The 20,437-nt window shown below is 39.6% G+C and overlaps 1 protein-coding gene and 1 long non-coding RNA gene across 7 annotated transcripts in view; one reads left to right on the plus strand and one right to left on the minus strand.

Moving 5' to 3' along the window:
* Ranbp16 (Ran-binding protein 16) overlaps nt 1-20,437 on the minus strand; it is a 292,018-nt gene that overhangs the window by 35,721 nt on the left and 235,860 nt on the right. For all 6 annotated transcript variants that reach the window (XM_033383583.1, XM_033383585.1, XM_033383582.1 and 3 more), the window contains exon 16: nt 9,944-10,014. In XM_033383583.1, the coding sequence (XP_033239474.1) occupies nt 9,944-10,014 (71 nt within the window). The remainder of the gene's footprint in view (nt 1-9,943; nt 10,015-20,437) is intronic.
* LOC117184761 (uncharacterized) lies at nt 2,702-3,424 on the plus strand. The gene is made up of 2 exons (XR_004470206.1): nt 2,702-3,014; nt 3,076-3,424. It is a non-coding gene; the product is annotated as an uncharacterized lncRNA (long non-coding RNA).

Here is a 20,437-nt window from a genome sequence, read left to right on the forward strand (position 1 = left end):
TCCGCCCCCACAAAGGGCGAAAATCTGTGGCAAACCAGATCGTATAATTATTACAGCCAGAATCACGAAAACAATTTCACTCTTTCTCGCTCTGTCTCACTCTAACACAGAGGTTTCATGGTCGGTTTTGCCAATTGCAAAATATGAGTTCAAGGATCTCAGAACCTATAAGAGCCAGAGCAACCAAATTTGGTATCCACACTGCTGTGATATCGGACCTTGACCGTTTCATGTCCAAATTTCGCCACACCCCCTTCCGCCCACGCAAAGGACGAAAATCTGAGGCAACCACAAATCTCAGAGACTATTAAGGCTAGAGTAACCAAATTTGGTACACACACTCCTTTAAAGTGTCACTATAAAACGTATATCTCAGAATTTCGCCCCACCCCCATCCTCCCCCACAAAGAACGAAAATCTGTTGCATCCACAATGTTGCAGATTTGAGAAAACTAAAAACGCAGAATCATAGATAATGACCATATCTATTAGATTGCTGAATGTGGATCAGATCAGATCATTTTTTATAGCCAAAAGGAACAAATCAATTTGCAGTAGCTACGCAGCGCCCGACGTCACGCTCAGACTGATTTTCTGTCTCTCTCGCACGCACTCTTTGTCGTGTCGTTAAATATGAGCGGCGTCTGCCGGAGGAGAGCCATACTGACTTAGTATCGGGTATAACCGTAGAGTTGCGGTGTCCGCAGCAACTCACAACGTTCCCCCTCGTTTTTATTTACCACGCGCAAAACACATATTAATAAAATTACAGCACTTAATTTCGCTTCGTTTGCGCACAATTTGAAGATTGCAGATAGCAAATGTAAAGCGAACAAAGCACGCGCGGAAAAGAAAGAAACAAAAGAAAAAACGAGGGTGAACGTTTTGAGTTGCTGCGGAGACCGCAACTCTACATTTATACTCGGGTACTTAGTCAGTATGGCTCTCATCCGGCATACGCCGGACGACACGACAAGGAGTGCGTGCGAGAGAGACAGAAAATCAGTCTGAGCGGGACATCGGGCGTTGCCAGTGCAAATTGATTTGTTCCTTTTGGCTATAAAAATGATCCGATCTGATCCAGATTCAGCAATCTGATAGATATGGTCATTATCTGATTGTGTGTGTTTTAGTTTTCTTGAATCTGCAATATTGTGGATGCAACAGATTTTCGTTCTTTGTGGGAGTGGAAGTGGGCGGGGCGAAGTTTTGAAATATACTTATAACAGTGACATATCACAGAAGTCCGGATATAAAATGGCGCTCTAGCTCCTATAGTCTTTTACGTGATGCATTTGGTAAACTAACTATTCTGCCGGCGACGAATATAGGTAGTCCACGTCATATGCATAAAGATGCATTGACATATGTTATTACTATATTACTTACTACTTACTTGCTCTATATTACTTTTACCTATAATCCAAAATGGATAGAAATTGTTCAAGTGCTGCTTTCCGGACAAACATCAAGTGATCGATACGCCATTACGTGTATTCAGCCAAAAAATCAGTTTACTGATGAACTACATTGTTAAAGAACGCGAATCTGGAGATACTCGATGCTGGACGTATTCAATCTACTGGAAAAAACCAGGCCTGCTAGTCTTATTTTGTTAGTGGAAAGAATTCAACCAGACTAATTAGATGATATCATAAGTGCTGAGATTCCCGAAGCCAATCCAGACCTATATGGTGTCGTAATCAATCGCCAACCAATCGTCTTGCATGGTCGACGGCAAGTGTTCCAAACGATATCCACGGATATTAGCGGCGGTGCCCATCACTGAAAGCGACAGTTATCCACTGTATCGGCGTCGATCACCCGACGATAACGGTCGAAATAGTTAGTTAGTAGTGATAGACTAACTAACTATTTCCAAAACGTTCAAGACTCATTGCAACGTTGAATATTGCAATTCTGTAAAGTCTATAAAATAAATTTGCAACTGTGTCACGAAAGGAAGCGATATAGCGGTTTTTGGCATCCAATCATCCAAATTACGCGCTATCAAGTTGGTCGTTATGTGAACTGTAATGAAGCAATTTGGCGTATATTCTCATTCCTTATTCAAGAACGTCATCCTACTGTTGTGCATTGGGCGGTGCATCTGGATAATGGTCAACGAGTTTATTTAACGGCATCAAATATTGTTCAACCTGCTGAAACACCTCCAGTTTCTTTGCCATCTGACAAAGCGATCTATTTGCACGAACTTTGCTATACTCGAAGATGCTACGCTACAATATTACACTTGGAATGCTTTATCGAAGAAATTTCAACGACTGAACTATGGCGATGCAGTTCCAACCTGTGGCATACAAGGATAATATGTTATAAAAAATTTTACATCAAAATTACGATCTTGAAATTAATGAGGAGATACAAAATCAAGCTTTAATACTGATCGAAGACATGTGTTACCTCCCTCATATGCGGTAGTTTATTATTCAGGTTAGGAATGCCAGCGTCAAATCGTGGAATAAATGACGCATTTAAAACAACAATCCCCAACAAAAGGAAGTTTATGATACATTAATGAAGGCAATTGATAATGGAAATGGTGGTTTTTATTTCCTGGATGCCTCTTTTTTGGAACTGGTAAGACATTTCTCAGATCAATGGTTTAATCTACTGTTCGGCTCATTCAGCATTAAAATTACCGTTAAATCTTCAAAATATTGCAGAACCTATATGTAATATTGCAAAAAACTCCGCAATGGCCAAATTTTTGTCGGCATCGAAAATAATCATGTGGGGCGAATGCACAATGGCGCATAAACGTGCACTAGAAGCACTCAACCAAACATTGAAAGATCTACGCAATGACTCCAGATATTTTGGAGGCGCTATGATTCTACTGTCTGGCGCTTTCCCCCAAACACTGCCAGTAATAACATCATCAATGCCGACGAAATAAACACTTGCCTAAAATCATCAAATCTATGTGATTGCACTTGCATTGCAAAATGATACATCTGCTGAAGATTTCTCAGAGCAATTGCTGACTATCGGTAAGGATCGAGTACATGTCGACGAATCGAGCGGATTGATTTCATTTCCTCCGAATTTCAGTAACTTTGTCACAACAAAAGAAGAGCTCATCAACAAATTATTCCCAAACATTATTTCTAACTACAAAAATTAAGCATGGTTGCGTGAACGAGCAATTTTAGCTGCTATGAATAAACATGTAGATGAACTTGACTACATAATTCAGACCGAGAACATTGGAACAATGCATTCATTCAAATATATTGATTGTGTTACAAATGACGATGAAGTAACTGTGAAGAACTATCCAACTGAATTTGTATGCTCTTGGATGTCCCAGGCTTACCACCGCACAATTTACGACTAAGGCTTGGCTCCGTAGTAATCATGCTTGAAAACATAAACCAACCAAAACTGTGCAACGGTACGCGTTTAATGGAAAAAAAATTGATGAACAATTTGATTTACGCGACGATACTCAAAGGAAAATTGGAAGGAGAGGTTCTCATTCGCAGGATTCCGATGATCCCAACAGATATGCCGTTTGGGTTTACGTCTTGCATTTGCCTTGACTATTAACAAATCAGAAGACCCTTGAAAGTATGTGGTCTGAATCTGGAAAATCCATGTTTTTCCTATGGCCAATTATATGTGGCATGTTAACGGGTCGGAAGACTATCTGCGTTGCCTAATAATAAAACAAAAAAGTTTGTGTGTAACAAGGTGATTAACTGAAGAAAAAAATAAAGCCTACATAATTTAAAAAAAAAACACCTATTAACGCATCGTTAAAATACAAAAATTTACATGATAAAATCAAAAGTCTGCCTATTTATTGCCTCCAAGGCGGAAAAAAGTTCATCAGATCATCTAAAAATTGTTCGCTATAAGTTAGCCACATTCAATTAAGAACATTTGGTTGTTGCAAAGCAGAACAACGTCTGCCGGGTTCGCTACTTTATTATATTTTATTATTCTAAATCACAAACAAAGTACATTCCGATCAGAGCGATATGTATAGCTGCCATAGGAACCATAGGCCAAATATCGTATTTTTCAAATTTGACCTCTAGTCGGCACCTCTAAACGTTATCGAATCGGGCTAAAACTTTTTTATATTTGTAGACCCTGAGACAAATTAGACATACAAATAAGCACAACCCTAATGTATATGAGTCAAGACCTAAATGACAAGGTTCTGAAGCTTGAAAGCCTCTATCGGGGTCTTAAGTCTGATTTTCAGAATGCCCTTTCGCACAATTCACTTGAGCGGGTGAAGCCGATTGCTCTAAGGAAGAATTTGAACAGGCCAAAGCGGGCGACCGACTTAATGTCTCCACGGTTAGTGACCCCAACATCGGCTGAGGTCATTGACTTGGGATCTGCTGCTGCTCCCCCACCTGATTTAGAGAGCTTTGTTACAGTCAGAAGGAGAGTGAGGAAGAATCGGAAGAAACATGCCAATCGTCTGGTTGGTGTTGCTCCGAGCTGCAGAGCGCCAAATACCTGCATATTGGTAAATTTTCTACCGCTACGGGGCCAGAGACGGTGGTGAAATTTGTTGCCGATAAGCTCAAGGTGCCGGTGGCGGAAATTTCTTGTTTGAAATTAGTCAAGCGAGAAGTGCTTGCGTCATCAGTAAAGTGCATTTGCCGCACGAGATTCTTTTGATAGATGATTGTTTTAGTATGGTATAGTATAAATAATGGTTTTAATAGGCTAAATAAGAATCTAGACTTAATTTTTGTTAGTTCGGATATAGATTGCCATGTTACATATCGCGAACTGCCTATCGCGGATTGTGACATGCATCATATGCCGTTAGAATTCTCAGCTAATTCCCATTCTTACTCGCCTTTGGCGGAACCATATTATGAATTCTTCTTTTCTACTTTAAGCCTGAATGCTATTCGGGGTAGTTTGTTAAACGTTAATAGGCCTTCTGTTCTCTCACATCCTAGTGCTGACACTTCCTATAGTGTTTTCCTGCATACGGTCTGTCGTATTATTGTTAACAATGCTTCCAAAAGGGTGCATGGCTCCAATAGGCTACCGTGGTATACGAAAGGTCTTGTGAAATATAAGAATCTGCGTAACAAGTATTTGTAACGATTTGGTAAGACCCGGGACCCTGTAGACTGGGCGAGATATGTGCAGCATAAGAGGGAGTTTGATGAATAATTCTTCTAATCAATAATTTTAATAAATCCGACTGTGATGGCATTTCTGCCTTTCTGATTCGCAACTGTGATGTTTCGCTCTGTGAACCTCTTAAAATTCTCGGTTTATTGGCAAGTGGAAAGCTGCCGCGATTACGCCAATCTTTAAGAAAGGTACCAAAAACCTCATATATAATTATAGACCAATTGCCAAACTCGGTAATTTTTCAAAACTTCACTTTATTCATGAAGTCGTACATTAGCCCAAATCAGCATGCCGGGTAGATCAACGACCACCAATCTAATCGATTTCAGTAATTTCTGCAATGCTTTCTCAAGTAGATGTTGTGTATACTGTCTTTGCTAAGGCCTTTGACTTAATAGCCAAGCTGCATCGGTTAGGGATTCATTCCTTCCTACTCAGTTGGTTTAGGTCATATCTTGAGCGGCGAGAGTTTGTAATATTGTTATATGGGAAGCTTTCGTTCGGATAGAGTTTCTCGTTGGTGCAGACTTAATTCGCTCCCACTCAACGTTAGCAAATGCTGCTTTGTTTCCTTTAGCAAGTGTATCTTCAAGGTGCTGGCCTCATACTCATATACTTAACCTGGGGGTCTTATTCGACTCAAGATTTCTTTTTGCTGAGCATCTGAATTTTATATTGCCAAAAGCCTATGCTATGTTTGGCTTTGTTAAGCGCAATTCACCCCAGTTCAAGGACCCATATACGAGGGTAAGCTTGTACTCATTACTTGTGCGCTCGCGCCTTGAGTACGCTTCCATGGTGTGGAATCCCAGTGGGGTCGTTCAAATTTCATGCATCGAAAGATCGCAACGAAAGTTTCTCAAATTTGCACGCTGCCGTCTTATGAGTGCAGATGTCGCCTCGTTCATCTCTCCTCTCTCGAGGATAGCAGGACCATTGCGGCTTAGATTGACATTTTAGTGGGTAACATTGATTGTCCTGACCTGTTTAGTAGGATTTGCTTCTGTGCCCCTGCCAGGATCCTAAGGGACCAATTATGGGCAATTAATGTGCCCATTTGTATGGCGCTTCGACAGCACAATACGCTGCCAGCTGGAATGCATTTTGACTTTTGCCAGGGGAAGGGAGCCGTCAGACGGTTGCTTGTAGACCTCTTCCTTTACCATAATTAGCTCTTGTTATTTTCTGATAATATTTTAAGTTAGAAGTAAGGTAGTCTAGCCAGATTAGGATTTTTTGATTCCGTTGGCGAATAAGAAAAAAAAAAAAATAAGACCAACCAAACTCTCCTCCTCACACGCCGCTGCGCTCATCGCAGACTGCAAGGCCAAGGTCATCGACGGCAAAGCACACGACTGTCAGTGGGAAAGCACGGACACTACTAAAAGGGCTGAGTACCTTCTCAGTTATCTACTGACCACTCAGATGGTCCTTAAAACGATCAAATGATCCCAACTTAGGCCTCACACTTGCCTTTCGCAACATACAGAGGAACATAGCATCCTGCAGTATCCTTACTTAATACTCGTTCGCGGACCACAGGTACGTGGAAACTGCATTCTCTTTTTTCTCCTTACCGAGTTCAGTTCAATTCCGGAACCTCAGGAGGACAAACTGGACTCGGTAATCAGATCACCTGGGTCCCCCTGAGTACCCCCTGAGGATGAGATTTCACGGGTAGCCACCTTGTTAAAAAATTTACCGACGACTGCAGTGAGGCCCTTAATAAATCCTGCCCCTCTAGTAAAACCAGAGGCAGGAAAAAACCTGAATGCTGCACTCCGAAACTACGGGAACTCCGGAAAAACTCGCGGAGACCTTTCAACAGAACTAAAGCTCTAAATGTTGAGCAGAACTGGAAGAGAGTAAAAACAGTCCATCTACCTACAACCAAGGAAACAACAAATTAGGGAAGCGAAAAGTGCCTCATGGGGAAAGCTCTGCTAAGAAATCGAGAAGCTTCGCGCTTGCGCAGAGTTCTCTCGAGGACAACACCCACCCTGTGCTAGCTGAAGAAAGCCGACTAGCCTTGGACAACGTCCAGCAACGAGTAGTTAAACCTTCTCTTTAACACCCACTTCTCGGCCTGCGACGTTAACATACTTAATATGTTTTAATTAGTATCCAGACTATCGATGTAAGGAAAACGTTAGTTGCGTAATCCAAAGATTTAAGACCTACAAGTCTGCTGGAACAGATGATCCAAACTGATCCACGCCGGAAAGAGAGCCACTTACTGGCTCAAAAGTATCTACGAAGGAGTTTTCTCCCACGGGCACATCCCAGACGCCTGGCATTAGATCAAAGTTGTTCTCAGTCCTACGGCAGGCAAGACCTCACACACCGACCCCAAACTTTTCACGATGAAGACGTGGAACGATGGAAATGGGGTTACATCTCATTTCTTACTGCTGAAATGCTGCAATCGATTAACAAAACCGATAAACTGAGGCTGTTAAGCGTATCCTGGAGCGTCGAAATAGAGGTGACCAAAGATTCTTCAAGAGTTCGGGGCAGACATAGAGCAACTCTCATAATGGTTCGGATACAGAAAATAATGTTCGAGGAAGCAGTCAGTAAGGCGTTAACTTATGAAGCATTGTTCTTAATATGCTGTCCAGCGACGTAAGAGCATCTTTTATGGACTGAGGTGGATGATGGTAAATGATTGATAAGAAACCAGGGGCATGGAGTATTCAACGAAAGGTGCTTCCTCTGCAATAATACAGGACATATGGCAAAAAACTGTTGTGATCGACAAAACGGTGCCAGATTTCGGGAGCTGAAAGCATTTCCAGAAAAAATAATGGATTCGAGATTTGGAAATCTGACTATTAGAGGCGTAATGGATGGAAATGAATGTGTGTTGACTTTGGACACAGGTGCTTCTCAATTAAAAAGTAGAAGGGGCTTACCTAGAGGAAATGTGGAGCCTCTTAATGGAATAAGAGGAGAATAAAAAAAAAGGGAAAAATTACACGGAAGCTTGGAATTGTAAAGACGATCCTAGAGCACGATTTTATTGTAGCTGTTATAATGAACGACATTATCATAGCAGTATATTTTATGACCCATTATGGTTTTATACTCGACGTGAAGGAATGAGTTCTTAGATATGTCCACAATTGTCCATATGTGAAAACGGTGACAACGGGTACGTGAGAAAGATTTACGCATCGTACAACAAAATGTCAAGGAAAAAGATTGACACTGCAGCTCACACCGAAAGACCTAAACACGTTGTAGAATTTATCGGGAATTTATAGGGTTTTGACTCGCGGGGTGAACCAGAGCTGTAGGCGGCAAAGACGAGAACGAAAAACATGACTGTTTTTAATCAGTTCGACATTGCGACCCTCTTCAAGATTATTTTTCGACCAGGCTATGCTGCGGCGTATGTTGCTCAACATCGTTATGTTACTTTATAAGTGTGAATGCATGTAAATATGTTAGGCGCTGTCTTAGGCGGTAGCGTCTTCATTGTCTCTTCTTATTTTATCTCTAATTTAAATCTAACAGCTGCATTTACCGCTGTATCGCCAGCTTCAGGTTACCGCCTGGAAAATATTACGATATCAAATTCAAAATTGATATTTTTTTGTGGTATTTTTTTCAAGATGTTGACTATAAAAACTTAGGAAGAGTAGTTAAATAGGCGTGAAATATACTTGTGCACGTTCGTCATCACAGGAGTGCAGGTCCCAAATTTGGTTGCTCTAGTTCTTGTAGTCTCTGAGGTCTAGTCGCTCACTTTTAGCTATAGGCAAAGTCGACCATGACACGTGTTTGTTAGAGAGAGGCAGAGCGAGAGAGAATGAAATTGCTTCAGTCTGGCTGTAATAATGGTATCAGATTCTGCTATCTAGAAGATACAGTCATTGTCTACGATTCTGCGTTTTTGGTTTTCTCGTATCTTGAAAATTGTGGATGCCACAGATTTTCGTCCTTTGCGGGGTGGGGTGTAATTTTGAAATACACTTGTGCAGGTTCGATATCATAGGAGTGTGGATACTCTAGCTGTTATAGTCTCTGAGATCTAGTCGCTCACTTTTAGCGATTGGCAAATCCGACTATGAAACCTGTGTGTTAGAGAGAGAGTTTCTTGTATCCTTGAAATTGTGGATACCAAAGATTTTCGTCCTTTATGGGGGTGAAAGGGGCGGGGCGAAGTTTTGAAATACACTTGCAACAGTGACATATCACAGAAGTCTGAATACAAAATGTTGTTGCTCTAGCTCTTATAGTCTCCAAGCACTAGGCACTCATAGGGATGGACAGACAGACGGACGGACAGACAGACATGGCTCAATCGGCTTGGCTATTGATACTGATCAAGAATATATATATTGTATGGGGTAGGAAACGCTTCCTTCTGGACGTTACACACATACATTTTCACCAAAAATCTAGTATACCCCTATACTCATTTTGAGTAACGGGTATAAAAAAAAAACAAATTCATTGAAAAATTTTGAAAAAGTCGGATTGGTTCGTGGCGTAAAATCGTTTTGAATAGCTTGAATAATTTTTAATTAAGGTGTAACAAAAGTCTTGCAACGAGATTTTGGAAAACGAGTCGATGTGCGGCGCAGCCAGCCATCTTAGTTTCTGGTCTAAGTCAAAATTTATTTTTAAATTAGCAACCAATAGTAAACCGACGGGAAAGTGGTCGAGAGCCAATAGGCGCACTATTCAAAACATAGAAGGTTGGATTCACCGCTGTGGATTTAGCGTTCTTATTGGATTATATGTTTTTCGTTTATCTAAATATTAAAGGGCTAAAATATAATATTTCAATACACACCTGTTGAATATGCCATTGTTTTGGGAAGGTTAACTACGTCGCGACGAAATGTAGACAGGTTTTGCGTAAACCTAAAATAATAGAAAATATATGAAAATATATGTAACGTCAGGTGCATAAATGCCGGTACCCGTCCCTCAGTTTTTGATCTTATGATTTATCTTACTCATATAGTATATTCCTGCATTTTGTCTCTACTCTCTTCCACCTAATTACGCATATAGTCTATTACGCATTAGTCCGACACGTGCAGCTCCAGATCGCCAAAACTGCTGGATCAGCGTCTGGACGATATCCACCAACGGCGAGGGATTCCGAGCAGGGACCCGCGCGTGAAACGATAGAGCAAAACGGTTTCTAAGTTCGCGTACTCGGATTAATTAAAACCCTTATGTTAATTGTGACGACGGCATATCAGTGGACCGACGTGTAACGACAGAACAAAACGATTTCTAAGTTCGCGTATTCGGACCTACTAAAAAACACTTAATTGTATCAGCTACAATTTGGTGGACCAGAGGACTGTAGATCCGCTAGCAGGACACCTTCACTGGAGTATGGAAACCGAGGCAAAAGTAGGAAAACCAAAAAGGAATATGCTCGGACCATCTGCAGGAACGTCCACATCCCTAACCTTACTGTAAGCTAGTTAATAGACCCTATAAACAATCAAAAGAAAAATCATAAGACAAAATAAATCGTTTCAAATTGCAATCTAAAATTATCCAAAGTAGAAGGAAGAACCCAGCCACTGGGTTTAATAGAAATACACTTACATATAATAAACAAAAAACAATGTGAAACCTAAAGCCACAAGCACAATAAAGGCAAATAAAAAATCAACACAAACAAAAAAATAATAAAAATTGTTAAATAAAACAGTACATTATCAACCCCAGTGGGCCAAAATTGTCATAAACCATAGATAGAGTTGGCATATTAATCCCACAAATTACAATCGAAAATATAACCTACACAATCATACTCTATATTATTTACATTTATAGGTAAAATTTTTGACGGTGACGGTGATAAATTCGGTCCGCGCCGAAAAATTTGTGTAACTAATCAACCAAGTTCATGGCAAATCCGAACAATCTTTTCCAACCCCCTGTATTAAATTTAGCACAACAGGAACAGGAGGGCGACCGAGAATGTCCCGGCTCAAGGAATCAGTACAGAACAAAGAACAAACTTATCAGACTTAGATAAAATACCGGACGTAGTCAAATGTATTCGGTAATTCTCAGGAGATCCATGTCAATTTAGCTTGTGGAAAAAAGGAGTAGATAGGATTCAAAATTTACGTCTTTAAAGTGGACTGCAAAGTATTTCGGCATTTTACATACCATTAGAAACAAAATAACCGGAAATGCCGACTCAGCACTACAGTCATACAATTTCCCGATAGATTGGGGTGCAATTTCAAAAGTTGTAACGCTTCATTATGCTGAGAAACGGGATATAAGCACTTTGGAATACCAACGATCGTTCAGAGTAACAAAAAAACCGTTGAAGAATTCCATCAGACAGTCTTTAGACATTTAATGTTTATTTAAAAAAAAATCGGATGAATGGAGGTAATACGAGAATCCGCAGCATTACTCACAAAAATTTACCGAGACAAAGCCTTGGACACCTTTGTTCGAGGACTTAAAGGCGATCTTTCACGCCTTTTCGGCATAAAAGAACCGCTAGACCTTCCAAATGCTCTGCATTTGTGCTTAAAATTGCAAACGGTAGGACACAAATGTTCCGGCCTATGGACCAAAGACCGGTAGCAGCACCAAGAACAATACAACCATTTCATAACGAAGTGCAAAGACAACCTCCATCCGTTCCACCACGGATCTCGACCCTATAATACCCTAATAACACAATACGGTACAACTATCAAACCCAACCGCACATTGCATCACGACAATACTATCCGCAATTCAGGGAGCAACCATTAGCTGCGACAGTATCCCACTTACCAATACGCACAACAATCAGCCCCATCTCGACCTATAGCACCCAAACCGTTACCGCACCCAGAGCCAATGGACGTGGACCCAAGCATTCAGACTAGACATGTGAATTACATGAACAAACCTCGATTCGAGGCAGATAAAAGACCACCACCGCCAATAAACCAAGCGACAAGCGACAAAGGAACTTTAACATAATAATACGAACAGGTAGAACCAGCCATTGCCGAAACATACTCTACCATTGCTGATTATGAAAATGCAATTCAAGACTACGAAACTCAGAATGACCATGAGCAAACATTAGACGATTAAATAGCACAAATAGACGGCAACGAAGGGGAGGGCACCAACCATTATGACCAATCGGCACTTAATTTTTTAGAGTAAAGAACTCCACCCTACCATATTTTGAGTGTAAAGACGGGGGGCAGAGAAACACTCAAAATCCGAATAGACACAGGATCAAAAAGAAACTATATTCAACCTAAATGGGTACCAAATCCGAAAATCAATAAAAACCCATTTAACGGTCTTACTGTAAGGGGAAACGTTCCAATAAATCATAAAAAAAAGTATACCCTTAAAAGAGATTGTTAAGACCTTAAAAGAAAAGTCTAGACATTTGCGAATTGAGTTGTAAATTCAAACTAAATTTTATTCTTTTAATCAGCGCCTTATATGTGATTTGACAATGAGGCAGGACGTACAATTTTGAATTCTATAACTATCGTTAGACCTACACAAGGGATACGTTTTACTGTGGCTGTCTAATTGACTGCATGCATACACTAGCGTTATTTAAAGAGTGCGTTGGTTAAGTTTTTTTCCCACTTTTCTTTTGTTGTAGTATCTTTTGATGAGCTACCATTTTACCATATTGCACTACTTTTTTCAATGGTTTCCACTCTTTATTCTGCGACGTGTAAAGAGAAGTGTACCGTTGTTCTAAAAATTCCATTACATCTGGCAATGCTTGGATCTATTTTGTCCTTTTTATATGACTTTCAAACAATTGTAAGGTATCTTTGTTGAACTTTGAACACTATGTGCGCGAAAATCACATCAACTTCTTCTGTTAATTGTGACTTTAATTTGATTAAATGTATTGACTCATTTATAGAATTAGAAAACCATTTAATATGTTTCGCTGAATCGTGATCTAGCAGTGGTAAGTCTAGTAAACGATTCAGCTGATCCGAAAATATTTTCAGGTTGTTTTCATACCGCTTGGTCAGCAATTGCCAAGCGGCATTATAATTCTCCAGCGGCCCAGTTAAAAGGTGAGCTACCATACTCCGTGCCTCAGGTCTTCCACTATTCTGTTGATTTCCTCAGATACTTTTTCTATGCTACTGTCAATTTTGGGCTCTATGTCTTCCTTCAAAGTTCCAGTCTCCACTGATTGTAACTTTTTTATTTCTACCTTCCCTTTCGCTAGGGTTTCATTATTTTTTGACTCTACATACTTTTTATATATGTCCTCTATATTTTGAATCATTTTTTCGAACTGCTGTCTCTTAAAGTAGTCATGATCGACTACTCCATATGTTAACAGTGCAGAATTATTGCCTGTAACTTTGTTTTTAAGGTCTCTTAACCTTTGGATTACATCGCTGTTCAAATGACCAGCTTCAATCTTTTTAATCTCCCTTGCTATCGCTGCTTGAGCCTCTAATAGCTTAATTATTTGTTCCGACAACATCTTAGTTTAATTTTTTTTTTACTTTTACTTAATTAGGCTTAAAAACAATTTGAAATATGAGACTTAGCTGATGAATTCTGCTTCTGCTGTTGTTGTTACTGCTGCCTCTGAAGTCGCTGCTGCTGATACCGCTGTGCTGCTGCCGGTGTTGCCTCTGCTTACGTGTTCCGGCCTCGAAAGCGCCACCGTCGCGAAAAATTTTTATTTTTCAATTACAATAGATATACATATTTCGTTATCTATTAAAATACAGCCTGTCCAGTTCGTATTTTTCAAAATTATTAATCGAAACTTCCGTTTCATTAATTATACCCGATACTCAAAATGAGTATTGGGGTATATTAGATTTGTGGTGAAAGTAGATGTGTGTAACGTCCGGAAGGAATCGTTTCCGACCCCATAAAGTGTATATATTCTTGATCAGCATCAATAGCCGAGTCGATTGAGCCATGTCTGTCTGTCCGTCTGTCCGTCCGTCCGTCCGTCCGTCTGTCCGTCTGTCCGTCCCCTTCAGCGCCTAATGCTCAAAGACTATAAGAGCTAGAGCAACGATGTTTTGGATCCAGACTTCTGTGATATGTCACTGCTCCAAAAATATTTCAAGTTTTTGCCCCGCCCACTTCCGCCCCCACAAAGGGCGAAAATCTTTGGCATCCACAATTTTGACGATACGAGAAAACTAAAAACGCAGAATCGTAGAAGATGACTATATCTTACAGAGTGCAAAATCTGAACCAGATCATATAATTATTATAGCCAGAATCACGCAAACAATTTCACTCTTTCTCGCTCTGTCTCACTCTAACACACAGGTTTCATGGTCGGTTTTGCCAATTGCAAAATATGAGTTCAAGGATCTCAGAACCCATAAGAGCTAGAGCAACCAAATTTGGTATCCACACTCCTGTGATATCGGACCTTGACCGTTTCATGTCCAAATTTCGCCACACCCCCTTCCGACCCCGCAAAGGACGAAAATCTGGGGCAACCACAAATCTCAGAGACTATTAAGGCTAGAGTAACCAAATTTGGTACACACACTCCTTTAAGATGTCACTATAAAACGTATATCTCAGAATTTCGCCCCACCCCCATCCGCCCCCACAAAGGACGAAAATCTGTGCCATCCACAATATTGCACATTCGAGAAAACTAAAAACGCAGAATCATAGAGAATGACCATATCTATCCGGTTGCTGAATTTGGATCAGATCAGGTCATTTTTATAGCCAAAAGGAACAAACCAATTTTCACTGTCTACGCAGCGCCCGACGTCACGCTCAGACTGATTTTTTGTCTCTCTCGCACACACTCTTTGTCGTGTCGCTTAATATTAGCGCCATCTGCCGGAGGAGAGCCATACTGACTTAGCATCGGGTATAACTGTAGAGTTGCGGTGTCCGCAGCAACTCACAACGTTCCCCCTCGTTTTTATTTATTTTTGTTTTTGTTTTTATTCTCCGATCACAATAGATATACCCAGTTATCTATTAAAAATACAGCCTGTTTAGCTCGTATTTTTCCAAATTATTAATTGAAACTTTCGTTTCATTAATTTATTTTATACTGTGTTCCTTCCTATAGGAGGGAAATCAAAGTTTTTTATTTCGCTACCTTTAACTGTCTGTGAACTAGACACTTGTTCAGTCTCAAGGAAGCTGGTTTAACTCCGTGCTCTTACCACAGGGGGAAAAAAACGGAGAGTCTCGAAGGACCCAAGTGTTAAGACCTTAAAAGAAAAGTCTAGACATTTGCGAGTTGAGTTGTAAATGCAAACTAAATTTTATTCTTAAGATCAGAGCCTTATACATATGTGATTTGACAATGAGGTAGGAGGTACAATTTGGTAGTCTATAATTATCGTTAGACCTACGCAGAGGATACACTTCACTGAGGGTGTCTATTTGAGTACATGCTTACATTAGTTTTATTTTAGGACCGCATTTGTTAAGTGTTTTCTCCATTTGTGTTTTGTTGTCGTATTAATGGGTTACAGATCTCTGTTTACACCCGTGCAGTCATAACTTGTCCACTTTATGTGATTTCTTTAGAGATCGGTTTTGTTACATGAGTGATTGTGTACAATAATATATTTAAGTTTAAACATTCTGCAAGGGGGCCGAAAGGGGCATTGTATTGACGATAATGTGTTCATGCTTTGAACAGGTGGATATAATATGGTGGAGGGAATTATAATCCGAGCATAAGACCCTAAACGGTTCATGCAAGGAATAATTCGATCTACAAAGTGGAAGGAACAACGGTATAAAATTTCTAGTAAGTCCAATAGGAATCGTGAAGCTTATGCGGCTCAAAAGATCAGTGCTGTCTATTGTGCATAAAAATCACACCAAGTATTTTTCTACGGTTAACTAAGGATGGGAGGTTTACTAATAGCAGTCTACTATAGTAAGATGGGAGTCTCACACCCACATCCCAGTGGTGTACTTTGTACTGAGGGCACCATACACGGGAGCCGTATTCTAACATCGGACGAACTAGCGAGGTATAAAGAGTCTTTGTTATATAGGGGTTGTCGGGTCAAGCAGCTTAAATATTGTAAATTATTGCCAGTAGTGCGGCCCAAAAGAAATGCATTTTGTTTTTGTTGTCATTTCCAACGCCCACTGCATATGCAGCAGAATTCTTTCGTCTCCTTATATCTCAATCTCTCGTACTCGGCTTGGCAGCGGCCCCGAGCTACTCTCTCGCTCTCGTCTAAGCTTGCTGCATAGGGCCCGGCAATTTGGCCCGTCAACCCTTGTATTTTTAGTCTTGAGCTTATCGTCGCAGCTATTAGATTAACATCCTCGCATCATTCGTTCGCCCAATCACCCCATATGTACATACGCGATAAGTTGGTTTACATATGCAAATAAATTGTGAATTATATACAACCTCTCGACTTTCATTAAATTCAAAATTGCAACAGTTATAAAAAACGCTTAATAGCTTAACAGGGGTCGTCAAATTCTTTTAACCACCTCTTAATAAACCCAAGCACGCCCATGGCCTTATTTACCATGGTAAAAATGTGTTCGGAAAACTTTAACTTGGGGTCTCACATAGTACATAACATAAGGGCGTTTGGAAAAATAATGCATACAAAATCTTGACCAGATCAGACCACTCCTTCGGGTACATCCCAAAAGTAAAAGCACATAGTTGTTGGGACGTACTCGATGGAGTGGTTTGATCGTGATAAAAAACATAGTTGGTCGATGCGCAGACCTCACCGATAAGCACACAAAATTTCACGAAAATCGGTCAAGCCATTTCGGAGGGGCTAAACTAAAAATTGTATATATTAGAATATAAGTAAAATACCAACAAATTTGTTGGAATCCAATAACAGTAACATTAATTAACCACACAGAAGAAATGGATAAGTTAAGAAACGAATTAAAATTGCTAAAAGAAGGACTTAAGTTCCATCATGCATCTGGACATGCGGCCTTGATTATTGGAATCATAATAATTATAATATTAGTAATCTATGCCATAAGAAGAATTAAAGTAGCACGAAGACTACAAACGATAGTGTTTTTAGTGGGGCCTCCTAGGCCAGTGAAACCTCCTAGTGGCCGTAGAGATGTGCTCTGACTATCTCTGTTATGAATTAATTCACAAAATATTTGTGAAAAGCCGTCCCACTATTTTTCTTCGCCCGAGAATGTGGGTACTTCCACGTTCGGAAGATTAGGCAAATCGATATCTTCTTTTTTATCGTTGCCCCTTTAGTATCCATGCTGTTTCCCTCAGCTACGGCTTGCATCCTAACTTCTAGGTTGCTTAACATGCTTTGAATATCAAAGTCCAACTCGACGATCTGCTCGTTGAAGCTGTCGTTTGTTTCATAGCTATGATTAAACTCCTCAATTTTTGAGCTCAGTTTTTACTGAGGAACTCAATTTTTTCCTTTCTCATTCTACACTCTCCCATTTTAGCCTGATCAAACCTCTCCATGGTTTGCTCTGACTATGTCATCAGGTTTTTCACTATTCTGTCGATTTTCTCAGATACTTTTTCTATGCTATTGTCAATTTTGGGCTCTCTGTCGTCCTTCAAAGTTCCAATCTCCACTGATTGTAACTTTGTTTTTTCTACCTTCCCTTTCGTTAATTTTTCATTATTTTTTGACTCTACATACTTTTTATGTATGTCCTCTATATTTTTAATCATTTTTTCGTACTGCTGTCTCTTATAGTAGTCATGATCGACTAGTCCATATCTAACAGTGCAGAATTATTTCCTGTAACTTTGTTCTTAAGGTCTGCTAACCCTTGGATTATATCGCTGGTCAAATGACCAGCTTCAATCTTAATCTCCTGTGCTATCGCGGCTTGAGCCTCTAATAGCTTAATTATTTGTTCCGATAACATCTTACTTTAATTTGTTACTTAATTAGGCTTAAACAAATTTTAAATATCTGACTTAGCTGATGAATTCTGCTTTTGTTGTTACTGCTGCTGAAGTCGCTGCTGCTGATACCGTTGTCGCTGCTGCTGGTGTTGCCTCTGCTTATGTCGCTCCAGCTATTGTCACTGCTGCTAATGTCGATGCTGCTGAAGTCGCTGTCGCTGCTGCTGATGTCGCTGCAGTTATTTATTTATTTTTTCACAGTCACAGTTATTTGCCACCTTTTTTTCAATTGCTAGCCACTAAGAACTTTCGATGTTTCGGATTATTATTTTTTTCTTTCGATGTTCCGGCCTCGAAAACGCCACCGTCGCGAAAAATTTTTATTTTTCAATTACAATAGATATATTGTAATATCTTTCGTTATCTATTAAAATACAGCCTGTCCAGCTCGTATTTTTCCAAAATATTAATTGAAACTTCCGTTTCATTAATTTTTATTTTTTTGTATTCTCCGATCACAATAGATACACCCAGTTATCTATTAAAAATACAGCCTGTTTAGCTCGTATTTTTCCAAATTATAATATGAAACTTACGTTTCATTCATTTATTTTATACTCTGTTCCTTCCTATAGGAGGGAAATCAGAATTTTTTATTTTGCTACCTTTAGCTGTCAGTGAACTAGACACTTGTTCAGTCTCAAAGGAACTAGTTTAACTCCGTGCTCTTACCACAGGGGGGAAACAACAGAGAGTCTCGAAGTACCAAAATGTTAAGACCTTAAAAGAAAAGTCTAGACATTTGCGAGTTGAGTTCTAAATTCAAAACTAAATTGAAAACACTTAACCATTGTATTCTTTAAATCAGAGCCTTATATGTGATTTGGCAATGAGGTAGGAGGTACAATTTTGTATTCTATAATTATCTTTAGACCTACGCAAAGAATACATTTTACTGCGGGTGTCTATTTGAATGCATGCTTACATTACTGTTATTTTAAGAATGCAATGGTTAAGTGTTTTCCCCACTTGTGTTTTGTTGTAGTATCTTTTGATGGGCTACAGATCTTTGTTTACACCCGAACTGTCATTACTTATCTAATTTATGTGATTTCTTTAGAGATCCGTTTTTTGGATACATGAGTGAATGTGTACAATAATATGCTTATGTTTGAACATTCTGCAAGGGGTCGAAAGTGTCATGGTTTTGACGATAACATGTTCATGTTTGAACAAGAAGGAATACGATGCTGTCAATAGCATCATTACAAGAACAGAACATCTGACAGAGAAAATTAAAGATGACTTGTCAAAACTCACCCAAACCTTTAGCGGACCCCAACCCAAAACTGACTTACGCAACCAACGTAAGAGCACGTTCACGTCGGGCACACCCGTTTTTTTTAAATTCTACCAATATCCCATGTCCTTAAAGGACGAGGTAGACATGCAAGCTAAAGAATTAAAAAATTACGGAATAATTCAACCCTCAAGATCTCCATACAATTCACCAGTGTGGATTGTACAGAAAAAGGAGGATGCTTCAGGAGTAAAAAATATAGAATGGTAATAGACTTTTGAAAACTTAATAAAGTCACAATAGCGGATAAATATCTGATTCCAGAGATAAACGAAGTGCTTGCCCAATTGGGAAATAACAAGCTTTTCTCCGTGTTAGACCTCAAAAGTGGATTTTATCAAATCCCGATGAAAAAGTCAGACATAGAAAAAATCTCCTTCTCCGTTAACAACGGAAAATATGAGTTTACACGATTCCCCTTTGAACTTAAAAATGCGCAATATTTCAACGCGCACTAGATGACACTAGAACATTAGATGAACATATTGGAAAGATATGTTAAATTTATATATTTATATACTAAAAATCTAAATACCATTTTCGAACTCTGCTAGATGCAAACATGAAGTGTCAGTTGGACCAATGCGAGTTCTACAAAACAAAGTAGAATTTCACGGTTTTGTAATTTCAGATAAAGGCATCGAAACCAATCCAACTAAAGTTCTGGAAATAACCAACTACCCACAGCCTAGAACCTTAAAAAAATTAAGAGCATTTCTAGGACTGGCTGGATACTACAGGAAGTTCATCAGAAATTTCGCCTTTTAAGAGGGGAAGACGGACGAGTGTCCAAAAGAGAGTTCGCAAAAAAAAAACTATTAAGCTTCATAGAGAAGCTGTAGAAGCCTTCAGCAAATTTAAAAATGCATTGGTATCTGATGAAGTAATCCTCCATTATCCTGATACCAACAAAGAATTCCAACTTACAAACGATGCTTCTAATCATGTCGTACGTTCTGTGCTATCCCAGAACAATCGTCCTGTTTCTTTCCTTTCCTGAACGCTGTCAAGAGCAGGGGAGAACTATGCCACTATTGAAAAGGAAATGTTGGCCATAGTTTGGGCTCTGAAAGCCCTCAAAAATTACCTATACGGTA

Source organism: Drosophila pseudoobscura, chromosome X (assembly GCF_009870125.1).
Source record: "Drosophila pseudoobscura strain MV-25-SWS-2005 chromosome X, UCI_Dpse_MV25, whole genome shotgun sequence".
Classification (NCBI taxonomy): Eukaryota; Metazoa; Arthropoda; class Insecta; order Diptera; family Drosophilidae; genus Drosophila; species Drosophila pseudoobscura.